Source organism: Chenopodium quinoa, unplaced genomic scaffold, assembly GCF_001683475.1.
Source record: "Chenopodium quinoa cultivar QQ74 unplaced genomic scaffold, ASM168347v1, whole genome shotgun sequence".
NCBI lineage: Eukaryota > Viridiplantae > Streptophyta > Magnoliopsida > Caryophyllales > Amaranthaceae > Chenopodium > Chenopodium quinoa.
In genome coordinates, this window is record NW_018742963.1 from 1,801,608 (window position 1) to 1,823,496 (window position 21,889).

The 21,889-nt window shown below is 39.8% G+C and overlaps 1 protein-coding gene across 1 annotated transcript; it reads right to left on the reverse strand.

Moving 5' to 3' along the window:
• Window positions 1–1,350: 1,350 nt before the first annotated feature.
• LOC110728850 (cyclic phosphodiesterase-like) lies at window positions 1,351–14,009 on the reverse strand. The gene is made up of 3 exons (XM_021908523.1): window positions 13,708–14,009; window positions 12,595–12,649; window positions 1,351–1,712 (listed from the first exon to the last, which is right to left on the reverse strand). The coding sequence occupies exons 1-3, from the start codon at window positions 13,978–13,980 to the stop codon at window positions 1,510–1,512; spliced, it is 531 nt and encodes a 176-aa protein (XP_021764215.1). The 5' UTR covers window positions 13,981–14,009; the 3' UTR covers window positions 1,351–1,509.
• Between the last annotated feature and the right edge of the window lie 7,880 nt (window positions 14,010–21,889).

Consider the following 21,889-nt stretch of genomic DNA (forward strand, 5'->3'; position numbering starts at 1 on the left):
GAAATTAGGCATTTCAATAATATGTTATGTTTGGGTCCAATTTAGTCCAATTGGGCTTAGGCATTAAATGATCCAATTAAAAGCCCAAGGTCAAGGTTCATCTCTCCAACTGTGCTAAAGTCAAAGATCAGTCCTCGAGGTTAGCCAATTGGGCTAAGGCCCAACTTCTCCATGTATGCAGAGGTATAAAAGTCATCAATATTACATTTGTACATTCATTCAAGAAAAGCCTCAAGCAACTAATTCTCTTGCATAGTGTACTCTTTCTACGCACTGTACTGACTTTAGCATCGGAAGGGCCTTCCTCGGCAGCACCCCCGAGGCTAGTTTACGTGTGTTTACTATGCAGGAAACCTTCGGCCCAACATTACTTGGATCGAATCTAGTCTTCTCCACTTCATCGGACCTTCGACAAGGTCCCATTGTTTTCACCCGAAACATGTTATATAATAACACGTATTCATTTCACAATAGTAAAATAATAAGTACAAAAGAGTATGGATAATGAAATAAGTCAAAGTAATGAAAAAATTAAAAATGGAGTGGGAGTTGATTATACAAGTCTGTTTATTACAATATCTTTTTGTAGGTGAGAAGATGACATAGTTGATAGACTACTATTGTCACAAGTGGGAGTGGAATATAACTTTGTGTTACGTTGCGTTGTCTTTACGCGGCTAATTATCATAATTAAGCGTAGAATAACTCTTTTTGGCCACTTAATTCCAATGGAATCCCTTATTATCTTACCTGTCCATTTGTCCAAGGAAAAAGCATATTATTGCCAGATAATCATCATTTTATAAAGCACATTTTTATTTGGAAGGATTGAAATTGGGGAATTACAAATTTACAATGCAATGTGTTTTCATACTTTCATAGCGTATAACTTCAAGTTCATCCTTTCACTCTTTCCATCATTTCTGTGTGCTATATACTGTATAATTCTATTTTATGACACTAGTACTGATTGCTTAATTTTGATATTATCAGATCATTTTTGTGATTAATAAATATATAATGCACTTGTTAGAATATGTCTTTGAAGAGTATGCCCCTACTATACGAATATAATGACCCAAACATCAAGATTTTGGGGCAACATGCATGGCTTGAATTGGGGATTTAGAAGCAACATTGTTGTACGGTGTTTATGATCCAACCTCCTTTAATTTATATACCTTAAGATTGAAATAATAATAAAGACTTTTTCCTCTCTTAAGGGTTTGGGCCGTTTGGCATATAAATTTGAATTGAGTTCACTAGTGTAAAGTTCGTTTCAATAAGACCTATCATCTAAATTATTTACCTTATTAAAAATAAACCTAAGTTAAGTAGTACGTAACTTCATATAGGTCTAAGAAGCCGATTTTATTATTGGAAGCAAATGTTTACAAATCACAATCGCAAACATATGCAAGGCGTCTACAAATGACAGAAACTTATTAATTACTAGCTAATTAAAGATTTTAGAAGTTTACAATTACAAGTAGTAAATTATACAAAAGCCTAAATGGCTTGGAGTTCAAATTCAGACACCTTCTTCCATGATTTGAGAGTCTTATCTTCATCAGTTATGTAGAGTGCCAGACGATCTATCGTAAAGCTCAAGTTCACGATGCTTTCATCCAAAACTATAGCTCTCTCTTCTGCTTTCTTCTTCTCTTCGTCTGTTAAGTCAGCATACAGAAGGCTCATGTGTGGTTTATAAGCTGCAAAATTCGATTATTGTAATGAATCAAAGTAATTTATAGATGTAATGAACTAAAAAAAATTCCACTATTGTACATTTTCCGTTCAAAATATATGTCACATCCCCATATGCCGCCAACTAATGGGTCTAACTTGTCATATCAAAACTTCATCCATCTATTATTGTTACTTTTACGAATTGGTTGTTAGACCATGGGCCAAGGCCCATGATAAGATAGACTAGCAGACCACCAACTTGTTGGATATAATGGTAAGGAGATGTAAGACCTTACTTTGTTTTAACCCTGCTATTTAGAGGGAAAGTTTTTGTTTTGTCCCCACATTATTTTCTCTATTTAGTAGAATTATACGATCCAACGATCTGGTCCTAAACTCCTAACGATCCAATCGTACTCCCCTCGTATGTTTAGTTCCCTTTATATATATGTTCAGAAATCGCAATCGCAAATGTTTCGGGGTTTTCTGATGTCCTGCGGGAGAGTTACAATTCCGAGACTGGAACCGGACGCCTGTACCTGCAAAATAACGGAGACTCCTGAGAGCTCCGCCTCCAACGGTCAAGTTAGTACCTGATTAAGGAGTAATTAATACGGAAATTAAAGTAATAAGACCTCTCTAGGTGAGAGTGTTTAATGTTGGTAATCTGCTTTGTTAGCGAGATTAGCCGGTTATTAGTGTTCCGTAATGTTTCTGTTCTTCTCTGTTCTTCAGGTGAGATTAATTGCTTCTCAATTGCTTGATCTTTTCTTGAATTCTTGATCGCTTAATTAATGAGGATTAATTAAGTATTTATAGTCTTGAGAAGCGTGCCACTCTCTAGGTTTAGGGTAAACCTAGGGCTGACCGGGCCTCTAGACAGGATTGGGCCTTGTTGGCCGGTTTTCCCATTTGGCATGGGTGGACACGTGGCGTGCCTCGATTGGTCCGTAGAGGACGTATCTGTGATTGACACGTGGCAGGCTCCTATTGGCCTTCGTGAAGGACACGTGGCGGAACCTGGTTGGTCCACTTGTCAAACGGTGATTGGTGGATAAAAATCCCCTAATCATTTGCCCCTCACAGGTGGCACGTGACTGGTCACGTGTCGCCTGTGACAGGTGTCGCACGGTGACAGGCGACGGCCTGCTACAGGTGTCACCTTGCAAACGGCCGAGAGATTTTCCCGCCCAAATTTTGAATTTGGAAGCGACCCTTCGCCTTCTCACTTTGCCTATATAAGGAGGTGCTGACTTCGGTCATTTTCACATTTGAGAACTTTGCGAGAACATTCGAACCCCTGAACTTGCTCTGACATTTCGGACCTTTTCTGCCTACCGCCTGTTCTGACAAGCCGACTGCACCGGATTTCCAGAACTTCATCAACCGTCACTCGTTCAGGTAACTCAGTTCTCTTACTCTTAATTTTCTTTTTATTTTTTGAAATGGCACCACAGAAGCACACGACACGACCTAAGTTAGTGATCAGCCGGTCACCGGGGACGGCTGAATCTAGGACTAGGAGTGCCGCCTGCCCTTTTCTGGACCCATCTTTGCCCTTTATACAAAGTCCGACTGTATCTGTGTCTATGCAGAACGTGATGGCCAGAACAAAAAAGACTGCTATGATATCAAACTCAGACGGCTCCTCCCAAAGGGTGCTCATTAGTGAAACATCTGACCAGGCGCCAGATGTAGAATTGAAACGAGGCGGCTGCCAAGCCGACAGTTCTGAGAGAGGGGCCAAGGTGGTCCCTTCCCATCTTACCGTTGATATGTCTAATTTTCCTCCTGCTCCTTCTAAGGGAGAGGAGGCGGGCCCCTCTAGGAGAGGGGAGGAGTCGTCCTCTTCGAATTCGTCAGAGGACGAGTCCGAGTCCAGCTCTTCTGGCCACAGTTCTCCAGGCTCAGAAGAAAGACATAGCCGCCTACAAGAGGCGAGACTTTCTCATGCAGTTGAGAAGGGGGACAATTGGGCGGAGCCGTCCGCCTCTTACAGAGAGGAAAACGCCCCCTACTACTGCATGGTACCCCGGGGCCGGATCGCAACCATGCAAGACAAAGTGGAGAGCTTTATTGCTAACCACAGAATGGGCCCGGAATTTTTACTGTTCGTGCCGGATCCAGAAGACACTGTCGTCTGGCCGGCTGGTACCAGCTATGATGACGGCTGCTTTGGCTGCTATGTGGCGGCCATCAAAGCTGGACTGCGCTTCCCATTACATTCGGCTGTTCAGCGGATTTTAGATGGGTATGATTTGGGGTTATGGCAGTTAGCCCCCAACTCTTGGGTAAACGTACTCGGCTATGTGGCCGGGTGCGAAATGTACGGGGTGGAGCCAAGCTTTGAGGCTTTCGCCCACATGAACTATCTCACCCGGACCCCTAAGTCGGGAGGTACCGGCTGGTATCAATTAACAAGCCATAGGGGTTACCTCATGACGAGAGGTAAGGCGAACAAATGGAAGGATTGGCGGAACACCTTCCTTATCATTGAGGGTTCAGACACGGAGCTGAACCAACGTTTTAACAAGTGGAACAGGGATCCGCCTCTTCTCGCAGGCGGCCGCAGCATGCCGCCTGTTCCCCCAAAGGCTAAAAGAGAGATCCTAGACAAAGGACTCTTCAAAGTAGAGACTAGGGTGAACTCTACTTTAGGGGTACGAGAGCAAGTACCCCTAAACTGCGTCCCGAGCTTCAAGTGGCTCTATGACGAGTACTTTTTGGCCGCCTGTGGCCTCAGCAGTCGGTGCTCTAGAGGTAGCCGGCCTGACAAATACTCTGTTTTTTTCACGCCTTGTTTACTTGGGATCTTTACTAACTTTGCTGTTTATTTTTTGCAGCTGACGCCATGAGTAAAATAACAGCATCCAAGACTGCGGCGGCCATGTTGCGGGCCTCTCTCATGCAACAGTCTTGTGCCGACTCCCCCAACAAGGGGGCACCCTTGGTAGGCTTCGAAAACTCTTCCTCTTTTAGGAGTTGTCTTGTGCATATACTAACTCTTTTTGTTTTCAGTCTGGCACTCCAAGAGCTTCTTCCTCGCAACAGCCGGACCCCAAGGCCCGGAGGACGACTGTTGCAAGCTCTCCTGGGTCTTCCAGGAAAACAGTGGCGGCTGAGAAGCAGCCGGCCACTTCTTCTAAAACCCCGGCGGGGCCGCCTAGAAGTATGGACAATCACTTGTAAAAACTCACTTGCTTCCTTCTTGACTAGGTCTAACTTGCTTTTTTTTACGCTTGATGCAGCCGGCCCTCAGGGGCTTGACTTGGTTGAGGTAGCCAAGTCCATGATCAAAGTAGTTCCTCCATCTGAAAGGGAGGCGGTCAGGGGTGCCGGCACCCTTGACCTTGATGGGATTTCAGGGGTCCTTTCTGAGGTATACTTAGCATATTTTTGAGTATTTGAGTTCCAGGACGCCTGTTATCTTTTTTGTTTGGAAACTGACGCCTGTTTTTTTTTTTGTACTTAGGCCCTGCTCCGAGTTCACAGCCTTCGCAAGCCGATTGATCGGAAAAACAAAGAGGTAAAGGCCGCAAAAGCTATGGCCGCCTCCAACTGTGATAAGGCAATGTTTCAAATTGCCCAAAATGAAGTACTGACCATTGACCTTCTTTATTATCAGGCGCAGGCTACCGCCGCTGTTCGGGCTCAGTTAGAGGCGGCCCAGAAGAAGAATGACGAGCTGGAGGCGACCGTCACAAATCTTAAGGCCGAGCTGAAACCTCTTCGCCAAAAAATGCACTCTTACGAAGCCATGGAGAAATCTTTGGCCAACGTAAAAGAACGCCTGGTGAGCCAAGAGAAGAGTCTTACCCAAGAGCTCTCGGAAAAGGCCGAGCAAGAGAAGAAAGAGCTCGTCCGGGAGATGGTGGAAGACTCCGCTCAAATCCAGCGCATGACCTGGGGCCGCCTGTTCCCCAATGTCGACTTTGCCTCATGGGAAAGAACGTACCGCCAGTGTTCGGAAACATATAATCAAGAGATCCTGGCGGCTGCTGAAGAAGAGGCGTTGGGAGATGCGTTGGAGGAGGAGGAAGTGCCGGTTGTGGCGCTTGTGCCACTTGGGGGTAAGGCATCAAAAGAGGATGCAGCTGAAGCCGAGTCTAGCAAGAAGAGTGCTGACCAGGCGGCAGCTGCTAATACTGAACTGCCCCCTTCTTAAGCTTAAAGTATTTTTTCCACGGCCTGCGTGCCGTTTGCTTTGTATTTACCCGGCCAGGGGGCCGGGGTTTTGAATATTTTGCTGGTCTTTAATGACCGGCTTATTTTTAATCAAATTTTTGTTTTGATTCAAATTTGTCTAAGTATTCCATATCTAATATCCCATTGTTCACTAGACCGACTGTTGTACATGGCCGAACGTTGCAGACAGGTACAAATAGTAAGTACGCCGCCTATGCCCCTGGACGACTGGTTGTCTGTTTCTAGGATAGACGATCAGTCGGCCATTTATTCAATCGGTATTCGAACTATTTATTCAATCGGTCTGACTAAGTAAAAGAATATTACCTAGTCGCCAAGGAATTAAGTAGGATAACAAGCGGCGGGTACCGGTTGTTTCCCTTTATTGCCAATGTTGGTTTTTAACTCGTAATTTGTTAACCTAGTAAGAGTAGTGGTTGAGAGCCCTTGTTTATTAAAAACAGGCGGACGACTCATACCTTTTAGGCTCCATACTAAGTTTGAGTGACTATTAAGTTAACATAGGAGTTACTTAGTCTTCGTCACAATCTAGATTGAGTAGTAGAGGTACCAGGCGGCGTAGGCCGGCTAGACCCCTTGATTCGCCAATGTTTGTTGGCTATTAACTCAATAGGTACCCCCTGCATTTATCCCAAGTAATACAGGCGGTCATCTGACTCAGATGTCAACTGCTACCACTGGTTTGGTTAGTGATAGAGTTATCCTTGTCTCAAAAACGGCTACGTGGTTGCCCTTGGGGACAGTCGTATAGGTGCCGTGTAATTAGTTTATAGAACAATGTTCCACCCAAAAGGGAGCTGCTCTCTGCGACGAATTTCATCCGGAGGGATGCCGTCGGACGCCTGCTATGATGTTGGGACAGGTCGTATTAGTTTTGTAGATTTGATCAGGTGGCTTGGCGCCTGGTCTGATCATTCGGCCGGTGGCCTTGGTAAGTTCTTGGTGAACGTAGGTGCTAAGTAAAAGAAGGGTAGCCGCCTGTTAGACACAGGGTCGGCCAGGCCCTAATCTTTTTAGCTAAATATTGTGAGTAAAATACTCAATGGAGAGTAGCCGACTGTAAAGGTACAGACGGCATGCCCCTCTGAAGATAGAGTGAAAAACTCAATGGAGAGTAGCCGACTGTAAAGGTACAGACGGCATGCCCCTCGTAATACTAAATTGAATAGTAAGTGCAAACTTTATTAAGTAGCTCTTTACTTTACATCATTCAGAAGAAATATTTTTTAAGGTTATCTACATTCCAAGTTCGAGGCAACGGTTGTCCGTCTGGTGTTTCCAGACGGTAGGTACCGTCTCTGACTTCCTCATAGATTCGGTAGGGTCCTTCCCAGTTGGGAGTTAGTTTGCCAGACTCATTAGCCCTACCAACTGCTTCCATTTTTCTAAGTACAAAGTCCCCTACTTTGAGTGGACGCCTGTGTACTTTTTTGTTGTATGATCTAGTCATTCTCAGGCGATAGATCTCATGGCGCAAAACAGCATTGCCCCTCTTTTCAGGAAGTGAGTCTAATGCCAGGCGCATGGCTTCCCAGTTTGCCTCTTCGTCATATAGCATTACTCGAAGAGTCGGCTCGTAGTGTTCTATTGGAAGAACAGCTTCCGCACCATAAGTTAGGAGGAATGGAGTTTCTCCAGTCGCCCCTTTTTCAGTCGTCCTAATGGCCCAGAGAACATGTGGTAGTTCATCCGCCCATAGGCCGCCTGCTCGTTCAATCTTTTTCTTGAGACCGTCTGAGATGATTTTATTAAAGGCTTCTACCTGGCCGTTTGCTTGTGGACGGCCGACAGATGCAAAGTAGTGTGCAATTCCTTGGTCCCCCAACCAGCTTTTGAGAACAGGCATCTCAAATTGGGGACCATTATCAAAAACCATAGACATGGGAACCCCGAACCGAGTGATGACGTTTTTCCAAATGAATGAAATTACATCTTTCGTCTTGATTCCCTTTACAGCCTCCGCCTCTACCCATTTAGTGAAGTAGTCAACGGCAACAAGTATATACCTTCTGCCGCCTGTAGCAGGCGTATATGGACCCAGAATGTCCATGCCCCACTTAGCAAACGGTAGTGGGCTGTGAATGGTAGTGAGGTCAGTAGCCGGACGGTGAATTAATTTGCCAAACCTTTGGCACTTGTCACATTTTTTCACCATCTCCATTGCATCTGCTTCCAAAGTAGGCCAAAAGTAGCCCTGCCGCCTTGCCCTTTGAGCAAGCATCCTACCACCTATATGAGAAGCACAGAAACCAGAGTGAAGATCATCTAGTATCTCTCGTCCCTTTTCAGGAGTAACACACTTTAAGAAGGGTTGAAGGTACCCCCTCTTGTGAAGTTCTCCCTGTATCATTTCAAAACAGGAGGCTCGTTTTTTCAGTGCTGCCGCCTGACTTCTTTCTTCGCCATGGTTCCGCTTCTTTTGCCGTACCGGCTTCTTTTTCGGATCCACATCGAGTTTATGTACTGCCAGATCAGGACTAATGCCTGGCATTTCATGGACTTCAAATGCAAAGATGTCCTTGTATTCTTTCAATAGGTTGTGAAAGTCGTCACCAAGGTTTCTCAGAGCAGTCGTCCCAACTTTGACTGTTCGGTCAGGACGTGAGTCGTCTAAAATCAGGTCCGCATGCTCACCAGCCGGCTGAGGGCGGAACTCATCCGGCCGCTCCTCTGCCAATGATTGCTATTTTCTTGCTTTTCTTGCGGACTCTGTCTGGGACGCCTTTCTCTTTTTGTCGCCTGTTTCTTGAACAGGCGCACTCTCCTTGACATTGTCAAGGTCTGTTTTTTCTCCACTTGACCCAGTGGCCATAACAGTGGGCTTGACATCCGAGAGATAGCACTCTCGGGCCATCCTCTGATCTCCCCTTAGGGAGCCGACTGTTCCATTATCCCTCTCAAACTTAAGCAGCATAAGAGACGCGATTATAACAGCCTTGGAATTATTCAGGGTTGGTCGACCCAGAATCATGTTGTAGGCCGAGAGTTCCTCTACTACTAGGAACCGGACTACCATGTGTCGTCCTTCCCCTTTTTCGCCCAGGCGAATGGGTAAATCTACTCGTCCCAGTGGGTGGACGACTCCTCCTCCAAACCCTATTAAAGGGTGGGAGGCCGGATGTATGCAGTCCGTCTGATATTTCAGTTTTGACAGACATTTGCTGCTGACGAGATCTGAGGAGCTCCCGGTATCTATGAGGATTCGGCCAACTCTCTGGTTGGCCACTTTACATTCAATAACGAGAGGGTCGTCATGCGGCCCCCTTACCCCTCCTAGATCCTCTTCAGTGATGACAATCTCAGGAAATGTATATTTGGACGGCCGTTCTTGGTGAACGGAATTTACATCTAACCGCCTTATATTATCTTTGTTGCCCCTAATAGTGGGGCCGCCTCCTGAGAAGCCGCCTGCAATGGTGTAGACGACTGCATCATCTGTATCGGAACTGTCGGCCTGTTGATTCTTTTTGGCCGACTGCTTTTTTGAGGAAGTGTTCCCCATAGATTTCTTGACATAAGTGTCAAGATCACCTTGCTCAGCCAAGCGGTCTAGGTACCGCATGAGACTGATGCAGTCATTGGTGTGATGACCAACGTCATCATGATAAGCACAGATTTTGTCTTGGTTCCGGTTGTTTGCAGAACCCTTCATGGGGACCGGCTTCTCAATTGAGAACCGTCCCTTTATTTCTTTTAGGATAAACTGGTTATCCTTGTTAAACACATACTTTGGGGAGTATGGTTTGAATTCTTTTTTCTTTTTCTGGGCCGGCTGTTTAGAGGAATCAACCGCCCAGACCTTTTTTCTTTTCTCATCTTTGTTAGACGACTGTTTCTGTCGTCCTTCTCTTTTGTCGAACCTTTTCCCGTCCGACTGTTTTATCGTACACAGATCAGTCGCCTGTATATAGGCTTCTGCTTCAATCAAGGCCTCTTGAAGAGTCGCCACCCTTTTTCGAACTAAATCAAATTTGAAGGTAGACCCGTCTTTGAGACCTCTAAAAAAGTCAGTATAAGCTACCTCATCCGGTAACCCTTGAATCTGTATTCTCATCAGGTTGAACCGCCTGATGTAAGAACGAAGCCCCTCCTTCTCGCCCTGCTGAATTGTTCCCAAATCAAGGGTCGTTTTCTTCGCAGGGATGTTCATGGCGAAGTTGGAGGCAAATAAGTAAGCAAGCGTCCTGAAGCTGTTTACACAACCAGCCGGCAGGTTGCCGAACCATTGCTGTGCGATTCCCTTGAGAGTCGCTGGGAAACACTTGCACCAAGTGGGATCATCCAACCCTTGAAGGTACATCAGGTTGGTGAATGCCATCAGATGGTCTTCTGGGTTAGTAGTGCCGTCATAGGCGCCTACTAGTACATTTTTTACTTTGGCCGGCTGAGCGGCTTCAGTAATTTCCTTGGAGAAGGCCGACGGCTGTTCACCAAGTCTAAGCAACCGTAGCTGCCAGTCCATAGGTTGGACGTTTTTTGCTGCAGGTCCACCAAATGGAGGTGGCTGCATAAAATACTGTTGTTGCGGCACAAATGGTAAGTTTGGTACCGCCTGGGCACTATGAAAGCCGGACTGACGGGAGGTGCCGCCTGACTGACTCTCATGGTACGACTGAGTATGCCTCATCGAGGCATTTCGCAAACTGTCTTGAAAATTTGAAGTAGAAGCCGACTCTGACAATCGGTCACTCTTCTTCTGCTCTAGCAGAAGCCCAGCATCTGTGAACGTTTGCTTTGACCCGTCCGCCTGAATATGACGAACCGGTTTCCTATTTCCCGTAGGATAACGGAATTTTGTGAAATCAAGAGCAGGTGGCTCCCGCTTCTTGGATTTAGGATGAGGAGTCGCCTCTCGCCCTTGAACTGGCTTCCTCTTCAGTGAAGTGGAAGGTTTTTTGGCCGACTGCTCTTTGACTGAAGCAGGCGGCTTTTTGTTGATCAACTCTTGAATCTCTCCCTTGAAGTCCCTCATGAAGGTCATGAGTTCGTTCCTTGTGATGGGAGCAGACCCATCAGTCGGCTGTTGCCGAGCAGGCTGTGCGCCTGCTGGCTCGCTTCCTGTTTGAAGATGCTCCCGTTCCCTCCTTTCGGTATGACGGGTACGTCGCGCCCTTAGGGTCCCGTCTGGAGCTGTATGAGTTTCCACTTCAAATTCACTTTCGGTGTCATGGTCCGACTGAACTTGAGGGTCGTTTAGGGGACGCCTCTCTTCAGGAGTCGGTACAGACTTGGATGCCATCTCTGAAGTACTCTCCCCACAGACGGCGCCAAATGTTTCGGGGTTTTCTGATGTCCTGCGGGAGAGTTACAATTCCGAGACTGGAACCGGACGCCTGTACCTGCAAAATAACGGAGACTCCTGAGAGCTCCGCCTCCAACGGTCAAGTTAGTACCTGATTAAGGAGTAATTAATACGGAAATTAAAGTAATAAGACCTCTCTAGGTGAGAGTGTTTAATGTTGGTAATCTGCTTTGTTAGCGAGATTAGCCGGTTATTAGTGTTCCGTAATGTTTCTGTTCTTCTCTGTTCTTCAGGTGAGATTAATTGCTTCTCAATTGCTTGATCTTTTCTTGAATTCTTGATCGCTTAATTAATGAGGATTAATTAAGTATTTATAGTCTTGAGAAGCGTGCCACTCTCTAGGTTTAGGGTAAACCTAGGGCTGACCGGGCCTCTAGACAGGATTGGGCCTTGTTGGCCGGTTTTCCCATTTGGCATGGGTGGACACGTGGCGTGCCTCGATTGGTCCGTAGAGGACGTATCTGTGATTGACACGTGGCAGGCTCCTATTGGCCTTCGTGAAGGACACGTGGCGGAACCTGGTTGGTCCACTTGTCAAACGGTGATTGGTGGATAAAAATCCCCTAATCAGCAAACACCAATATATGTCTGGCTTGTTTAGTTTCCCTTATTTAATTTTACTTATTTCAGATCAGATTAGAAAAAATAAGTTCGATTAGAAAAAATAATTTCATATATACTTTATCATCATTTATGTGCGGTTTTTTGACGTTGAAGATCTTTAATTTTATAATAAAAAATTAATAAAAAGCTAGACACATCATTCTAAATATATCAATACTCCACTTGATATATTTTTTCTATATATATATATAAGGCTGTAACAAATAAAATAATTTAATTAGATCAAATCTATCTGAAAAATCATATCAAATCAGGCCACAAAAAATAAATTTAGATCATATAAGACAAGCAAAGATAAGGTGAACAAAATAGACCTTTATTAATTATTAATTTATTGTGTTATTTGATATTGTAATCCACTCTTCATTGCTAAGGGCTTGTTTGACATCGTTTTTTGTTTTCAGTTTTCAATTTTTTTTTTTTTTTTAAAAAAACAAAAAACAGCAATCAAGAAAAAGGTGTTTCCACTTTTTTATTGTCAGTTTTCAAAATTATCATGATTTTAATAAGTTTGACTAATTTTTATAAATGTTACATATAAAATTAAGGAATATATTCGAGTCATTGTATTTGTACACTTCTCAAGTAGGATTACTAACTTTCAACTTTACCATTATTTGGACCGAAAATTCCCAACAAATACAAATGTTTTATCAGTATTGAAGTTTACCTCTTAAATGTAAATTAAACTAATTAGTTAGAAAATTTAACTAGCCACCTTTTATTTCCAATAATACGCCTAGTTAAAATTTGAAGTGTAAAAATGAACTTACGTGCGGTGCGGGTGTATCCAAAATGGCCACAGCAGTGATCACTAGTTCCAACAACCTGTAACACACATAGTTATTGTAATTAGTTATCGTAAGATCCAGATCCAAAAAAGTTACTTGATCCAAAATTTGAATAGACTACTAATTTTTTTTAGATGTAAAGTTTGGGTGGTAGAATTATAATAAGATTCTACTATACAAAGACGATTCAATAATCCGATCCAACTTATAATATGTGGTACATCGATAGTTTAACATGAAACTAATTTTAGGATGATTTCTGTTACAAATCTGTTTAATTTTAGTCATGCATTATTAAAAAAAAAAACAATATAAAAATAAAACTCCATAATAATAATAAATGTTCCAAAAAAAAGAAAAAAAAGAAAAGTGAAGATTTGTGTTGATGATCATAGCAAAAGTTATAATTTTGACAACTTTGCATAGTTGATATGTCTTATCAATTACGGAGTACAACTTATGTTATGAATTTTGACTATTTTCTTTAAATGAAACCATGACGTTTAACTTTCAAAACAGTCTTTTTACTAAGATTAGCTGAGAAAAGGGGATGTAGTTTTGTATATCAAGCAAATAACAACATAAACACTTTCATTTTCATATTTAGTTTGATCATATATATAATCCTAATATCCTATACATGGGGGGGGGGGGGTGGGAATTCCAATCTTGTTCAATTTTTCATTTGGATATGACTTATGAGAAGATTAAAAAACAATAATTACAACTTGATAATTAACAAGGGAATCTCAGTTTCTCATCATGAGGAAAACTTTTGTTCCTTATAATGGCATTTTGGAAAATAATGTGATGTTTTTCACTAGTGAGGACCGCCTGTCAATTTTGGGTGAAGTTCTCTGCTCTTGACACATACCCTATGAGGAACAACCTCACAGTGAGGAACAGAGAATTACTCATTATTAATATTAGCTAGGTTGAAAATCAACCAGTTGAAGGTTGAAAAATAATTTATAAGAAAAAAGACTTGTGTATAGTTTGTCAATTTTTAGGATTACAGAAAGGCTTAAAGAACATATGATGCAAATGGGATAACTAAGCTAATGGCAATAACAACATAGCATTAGATCGATGTACCTCAGGAGTAGCGTCGAATAGGAGGTAAGGGCAAGTTCCAGTTGAGATGCCACTAGCTTGAACACTGTAGGCCTTCAGTCCATTACAAGCTAATCTGAATTTCTCAAGTGCATCTTCCGGCGTAAGGGTAACGGCCCGAACAACTGTAAGGTGAGGAACCAGCTCGGGGCCACCGAACTCTGATCGGAGTGTGTCCATCAGCTTCTTCAGTCTCTTTTTCACGTGTTCCGGCGGAATCGCCCACACTGAATACGCATGTGGTTGGGTTTCCATGGACCTTAAGGATTTTGGTCTATACGATTGCAAAGTCTAAACTTTAAAGTAACATATATATATGCATACTTTTATAACACTATAATATCATTAATTTAGCTTAACCAAGCTACTAAGGGGCCCATCTTTTCGTTTAATTTGTTCTCTGTTGATTAATGGTCAACAATGACGACTACTTTGTAATAAGGTTATGTTTAGTGTTACTTTATTAGTATTGACCTCGATTAAGTATTGGAGTATAGCACTGTTGTGCCTAAATTTTCATCATAGATTTACTTGTTTGCAAGTTATTAGGTTGCAGGTTATCACGAAGTCAGCAATCTGGTTCTAAGTAACTCAAAGAAGGCAAATGAAGACTTTTCCAAAGAATATTTCAAGAGTATCCCAATTGAATAAGAGTGCCAAAAGAATCGAAACCATGAACCCTAGCTTGCTATTGCTGAAGTCCAATTCAAACTGTAACGAATAAGTGCACAAGGAAAATGACAAGGAAATTGGAACTAATCTAGCCAACTAACTCAGGGAGGAAGCCGTTGAAGCTTTTCAAAGATGATTATCTTATTATAAACAGGAAGAAGATCATTGTATAGAGGCATCACAAATATTCAAGCCTTAGCATTCATAGCAATTAGCAATTATTAGCAATCAATAGCATCGTTACAAATCTGTTCTAAACCTAGAGTGTACTTGTATCAACCTATCTACCTAGTGGATTGGTGGACTTATAGCCACCCGTAGTTTTTACCCTTATTCCTGGGGTTTTCTGCGTCATCATCTTGTGTCTCTTCTCCCCTTTCCCCTTAGCTCATTTTCTGCATATCATTCATCTTCATTTCTTGAACCTGGATTGCCATTCACATCCTCATTAATCTAGCTGTTTTCCAATTGAGCCTGGTCTTATCTGGCAGTCAGATTTTTGACCTATACAAGCGCCTATATGCTTTAGAAACAAATAAGATGACATTTTTGTGAATAATGGAAACATGAGAAAAAGCATTGGTGGAAATGCGCCAGGTGGGAGGAATAGGTGACATGTAGAAGGTATTTTGGGGGAAAATATTCAACGATATAATAAAATATAGGATGACGAAAAGTACCACTACATGGTGAATAATACTATTATAATTCTATTAAAACAACTTATACTTTAATGGTAAATTATACACATATAATAGTAACAAAAATGTACCACTGTACCATTAAGAGAGAGAAACATTAAATGAAAAAGTTAAAATAAAATACCCAGATTACCCTCCTATGTGCATGCGAAATAAATAGGCGCTATGCGCCTAGCGCCTAGATACACTCATACAAATCTAATATATATCTTGTCTAGTTAATCTTGGTAGATAACTATTTGTCTAAATTTTAGTTCAAGGAAAAATTGCCCACAATAATCCGGCCTTTGCCTCCATCCGCCCAAAATAATCTCACCTTTCGATTATTTTTTAATAATCCGACCTTTAATGTCAATTCGCTGAAAATAGTCCCAAGTGACCGATAACCTGTTAAATAGGTAATTTTTTCGGTTTAAAGTGTACATGTCACCACATAATTTGTCTAAATTTTTAAATAAAAAAAATTGAATTAAATAAAAAAAAAAGCAGCCCCCAGCCTCTGCCACCGCCGCCGAGTTGCAACACCAGCCACCGCCAATTTCAAGCCCTAAAAACCGCGAAGCCTCGACCACCGCTGATTTGAATCCCTACACATCGCCGAAGCCCCAACCTTTGCCGATTTAAAGCCCTAACCACCATCGACGAATTACAGCCCCAGCCATCGCAATGTTGCTATTGTGGGTGGTTGATCTGAAAAGGGAGGCCAAAATCAGGGCACGGGAAGGTGAGGGAGGCAAAATTCGAGGCGAGGAATGGGAGGGAGGCCGGAATTAGGACAGGGGAAGGGGAGAGGGGCCGGAATCAGGCAGAGAAGGGATTTTCGAGGGTGGGGAATTGTTTTATTGGTTTTTCGTGGGGGAGGGAGGGGGTTGGTGGTTCGAGGGAGGAGGAGGGGGTCGGTCACAGCGCCGACGTCGGTGCTGGGGGAGTGGGGTCTAGGTGGCCAGAGCCGCAGGTAGGGGAGTCAGGCGGCGGGGAGGGTGGTTTGGGCTGGTGGATTTTAAATTTTTTATTTTTTTTATTTTTTTAAAAAATTTCAACTTTTTTTTTAATTTCAACTTTTTTTTTAAAAAAATTATTTCATTTTATTTTTATTTTTTTGACCAATCACAGGCTGACACATGTCACATATGTTATAACAAGTTACATGATCGATTGGGACCATTTTTAGCATATTGAAATCAAAGGTGGATTACTAAAAAATAATCAAAAGGTGGGATTATTTTTGGTGGATGAGGTAAAAGTTTGATTATTCCGGGCAATTTTTCCTTAGTTTAATCATGATCTTATATCGTTTGAAGTTCTAGATAGCTATAACAAGAGGGGGGTTGAATTGTAGTATGGGTGAAGTAATGAACTTTTTGCGGAATTAAAACAATGTAAAACAATAGAGAGAAATGATATGGGCTTTTCTGAATTTCCACTATGTAAATCAAACTCTTTTACAAGTGAATAATAAACCCGGACGAAGTTCCACAAGAACGGAACTTGTTCCCAACTCTCTTAGAAGTTTCGACTCTGAAACTTCCTTCACCTCACAAGTTACAACTCTCACAAATACCCCAAGATCACAATTACAATAAGTAATACAAGACCTAATGTACTAGAGAATTTAAGAAGTATTTTGGAACTCTCTTCACGCTATTATATATTTCGCTCACTGGAATATTTATGCTCAAGAATTCTGTACACCTTGCTGAGATCGATTGCATGAGTTTATATAGTGGAAGCAAAGTCATTAGACACCTCCGATCCCATAACTCCCATATACACATGTCTCCAAGTAGTGGAGAGTAAGTGACAAGTGGTGATCATGGGTGTCTTCCTTTGCTTGCTCACCAATCCACAACAACCTCAACAAAGTCTCTTATAATTTAGCCATGAAATAACCGGATGAAAGTGTATGATAAAAACCGGCTATTTTGACTTATTCAAAAAAGATATTTTATAAATTACTTTATTTGAAAGGCAATAATATAAAGTATATATTTTTGTTAAAAAGATAATAACTAAATTAGATTTATTTATAAAATGATAGATGTTTAAAAGATAATATATAAATTTGATTAATTTATTTATAAAACAATAATATAAAATATCCTTATTACTATTAAACAATCTTATTAATACAGTGTTTATCATATTCCTTCAAAATCAATTTTATCCTTATTCCAATTGAAGTTGCATGAACCTTTCATTTACCAAAGATTAAAACACACATTAGTCGAGTTTGTTAGTTTGTTCATCAAAACCATAAAGGTCAACAATATTCCCCCCTCTTGTAGTAGCTATCTAGAACTTCATCGTTGGACTAGCTTAGTTGCCGGCTTTGTTAATAGTTTTAAGTTGTCCCCGTGGTTTAACCCTTTACATACCACTAGACTTTTTTAGGGATTAGTTTAGGATTTATAAGTTTGTTTGATTTTAGGAGGTTAGCTAATGATATAACATTCTCGCTGTCAGAGTTTACTCAGGATCATTCTCTAAACTTGACAAGAATTTGCTAAAACCCAGACTTGCCCAACTCTCAAAATTACAGTCGCTTTGATGATTGGTTTAAATTTAATTTATTTATTTATTTATTTTTTTGGGTCAAAAACTATTTAATAAAATCTAAATTTTTGAGAAATTACCTAATAAAAAAATGTTGTAAGAAATCACTTAATAAAAAGCAAAATGTTGCAAAAAACTACCTCTGGCCGGATTTTGCTGTTGACCCACCTCAAAACTCCCTTGAAACCACTGCGAGGGATGGATTTCAAGATAGTAAAGCTACTTTCAGGGTTGTGGGAGATATTTCGAGTTAGTGAGGTAGTTTTGGACAACGAGATTGTGGTTTTTGAGGTGAGAGGTGGTGGTTTAGGGCCGGGGTTGGAGGGTGGTTTTGGTGTGGCGGAGACAATTTCAAGCGGGTTGTGTTGGTTTTGAGGATGGAAGCGATGGTTTCGGGGGTGTTTTGAGGTAATTAACGCTGTAAAATTTACTTAATGGTGGAAATTTGGCAATAGTATTTTACAATATTTTAACTTTTATCAGGTAGTTTCTTACCACATTTTTTTATCAGATAATTTTTCACATATTTAGGTTTTATTAAATAGTTTTTGACAAAACAATGTGGTAATATATATTAACTAGTCGTCTGTGTCCAATTTGAACATCCAATAAAGAATGTACAATATGATAATGGGAGGGAGTAATATAATAATCCTTTTTGGGCATTTTGTGACTGTAATGGCATGTCATTTCTTCTCTCGTGCCCTCGTACTTCATCACAAAATGATAAGGCTGAAAAGTAAATTCGATCTCTAAATTGCTCATGCATCTCTTTCACCTTATTTTGGCATTATACCTTGCAAATGGCAACGTATCATCATAATATTGATCCAAGAAAATTATTGTTGGACATCAAATCCCCTGTACAAATACTCTATCAAAGGGAACCATCCTATTCTCATATTCGGGTTTTTTGTTGCTTAGGTCGCTTGTGTTACCATCTCATCGCTTTCACAACTATTCATAATTTACAAGCTTGGTCTACACCTTGTGTATTTTTGGAGTATCCACCAAACCACAGGGGCTACAAATGTTATGATTTGTCTTCACTTTTTGCTGATGAGAATGTGTTTCCTTTGCTAATTTACATTCATCTGCTTCATACACTTATGATATTTTGGATGAAGACTAATCTCCATACGTAATCCATCAATTACAACAGTCTGCCCCTTCTCCAACACCGAACACGCAAGCTGCCAGCCTAGTCCACTACCCATTGAATTGCCGGTCACATCGACTACTGAGCAGCTAGGCAGCCCGGCCACTCAGCCAGTCACCTAGTTTTGCCTCCCCCTCCTATCTATCTACTACCTCCGTTTTTTTTTTTTTAAGTTGACACGTTTTGACTTTAGCACTATTCACACAATTCCCTTTGACCGTGTTTTGTACTTTATATGAAATGAAAAATATAGTCATGTGTGATCTTGTTAGATTCGTTACGATATATATCAAATTTTCACAATTATTGTTTATCGGCAATTAAAGATATGAATGATTGAAGTTATGCATTGACAAACGTGACTACAGAAATGTGTCAACTAAAAAGAAACGGAGGAAGTATTAAAATGGTTCGTGGAGGCGGATGTACTATACGCATGGTACATACGTTCCAAAAAAAATAAAATTAAAAAGCAAAAAAGAACATTGTATAGAAATGTATAGAATATTTAGTTAAAGTGAAAAGAACATGTTATAGAATTGTAAAGATCATATATTTAAAGGGAAAAGAACATATTGTTAAAATGTAATGAACGTGACAGTTACTGAACGTCTATTTTAAATGAACATGAAAAATATATTAAAAGAACATAAGAGATATAAAAAAGCAAATAGAGCTATTAATAGCAATGAACACAACAAGATTTTATGAAGCACATCATTTTCAACCTTAGCCATATTGATCTCAAATTCAACATCCAGATTCATCGAATATCAAAATTAAATTGAAAATAAACAATGAATTTTATGATTGCAAAATATTCTAATTAAAATATAAAATAACATGATTAATGAAAAATAAATACAAAATCATCCAAAATTACCTTCGATATTTGATCAACAAATCCACATATTCACTTTCATTCTCAATCACTCCGTTAACAAAACAATATGATCAAAACCATGACGAAACTCGATCTAAATGCGCAACCATCGTCTTCTATTGGTAGAATTGCTCTCTCTCTATAATTTTCTATTTTTCTCTCTAAGTTTTTTATTCCTCTCTAAAGAATTCAAAAAGTGAAAATATGGAGTAATATACCAATTTCTAAATTGAGATCCTATAAAATATGGGAAATAATTACCAAAATTCTTCAATTATGGAACTAATAATTCATTTAAAGATTGAAAAACTGGATATTCTTTACAAAATAATGTTATGTTCATTCCATTTTTTTTTCTTTTTTAAGATTGAAAAGATGGATGTAATTCCACCTTAAAAATTTCATCTATCTACACCTACTGTATAATAACACAAACCAATAGCGCCACATATTGCGCTCACCATTTACTTAATAATCAACACTGTTCATTTCATATTCTCAATTCCCAATATTATAATTTAAACAAATGACTATATACTAAAAGACACACCAGTAATGACAATGACATGTGTCATCTCTTGGTGTGTCTTTAGCTTTTTTTGTTTTTTTATGTAGGAAACAAATATGATCTTATACATAAATAAAAGAGGAAAAAAAAATCAATTTATCCTTCCACAATATGTATTGATACTATAAACTTAATTTGTGACATACATAGTAACTTAATTATGTACTACCCTATCATTAATAACAAGGAATTTTTTAAAGACTTTTGTATTTAATTGTGTATGAACAGCTTGCCAGGAAAGTATGAAAAAATATTTTAAGTTAGTTGATTATTGTAAAAAAATATTGCATAAGAGAGAATAAATAATAGTGTGTAAAAAAGAAATTTATTTATGGGTTATTTACAAATTGTTAAGATATTAATTTGATTAACAAGAAGAAAATGATATATATATGTTGGTGAAATATATTATTGTGCATAAATATACATATATGACCATTTTTAAATATCTATTTTGTTAATAATAGACTCTTTCATAATAAATTCATTTTACAAAGTAATAACTAGGCAGATTCATTTTTGAAAATGATCGTGCATGGCACGGGACCTAACCTAGTAAAGATTATATAACATTAAAGATTTTAGGCATTCTCTAACTTGCATAATTTAAGTAAGAAAATGATTTGAAGTATTCATTTTCTCATATTAAGTAGAAAAAGTTGAGCTAATTAATAGTGCACATTATATAAACATACATATTAAAATCTACAACTTTAAATATGAACTCAACGAAAGTAGTCATTCCATTTCCCAATCACCTTAAAATATTACTTAAACCAATGTGTCATTTCATATCTCACAATCTTTATATATGTATACGTACTTAACAAACTTTCTTCATTTTCTCCACCCTTCTATCTTTCTTTCTTTTAAATTTTGGAAATCAACTCCATCACAATGGTCGTGGAAACAATGATACCAATATTAATATTTCGTATTTCCCTCCCTTTTAAAAGTATGAGATAACTCTTATGAATAGTGTTTGTACAATTATACCATCTAAAATGTTTATTTACTTAATTGCCCCCATTAGTGTTAGTTAGCTCTTTTTAGACTCTTAAGAATAGAGTATGGATATTTATACCCAAAAAAAATATTTATTTACATATTTTCCCTCATTAATGATACTAACAATAACTAAATTTGTGATGTAAGGCTAAGTTGAAAGAGCTTTCCAAATATTGATAGCTATGACGCGTGCATCACGCGCGTTAGCCACCCTAATTATATCAAAAGTTTCAACTATTGAGAAACATACCTACATATACAAAACATTACAATTTATCATCATAACATAAATAACTCAAATGGGTTTGGTTTTTTAATCATCAATCTCTATGCAAGACTTTACCAGATTAGTCAAGGTGAGCAAAAGCGGTTTGGCGTTAAGGAAATATGAAAAGCCGTGAAAACTCAAGCTATTTACTCGAATTTCAGGTTAGAAGTGTGACTTGATTGAGTGTTTGCCTTACTCTCAAACGTATGTTTGGAGAATATTTTTCTCTGTATTTTTCGTGAAAGCGGCGCTCAATCCTCTTGGGGATTAGCAAACCTAGTAGTGTACAATATATACAGGAAGCGAGCCACTAGCGAGCTTACACCTAGGATATACAAAAGAACAAAAACCA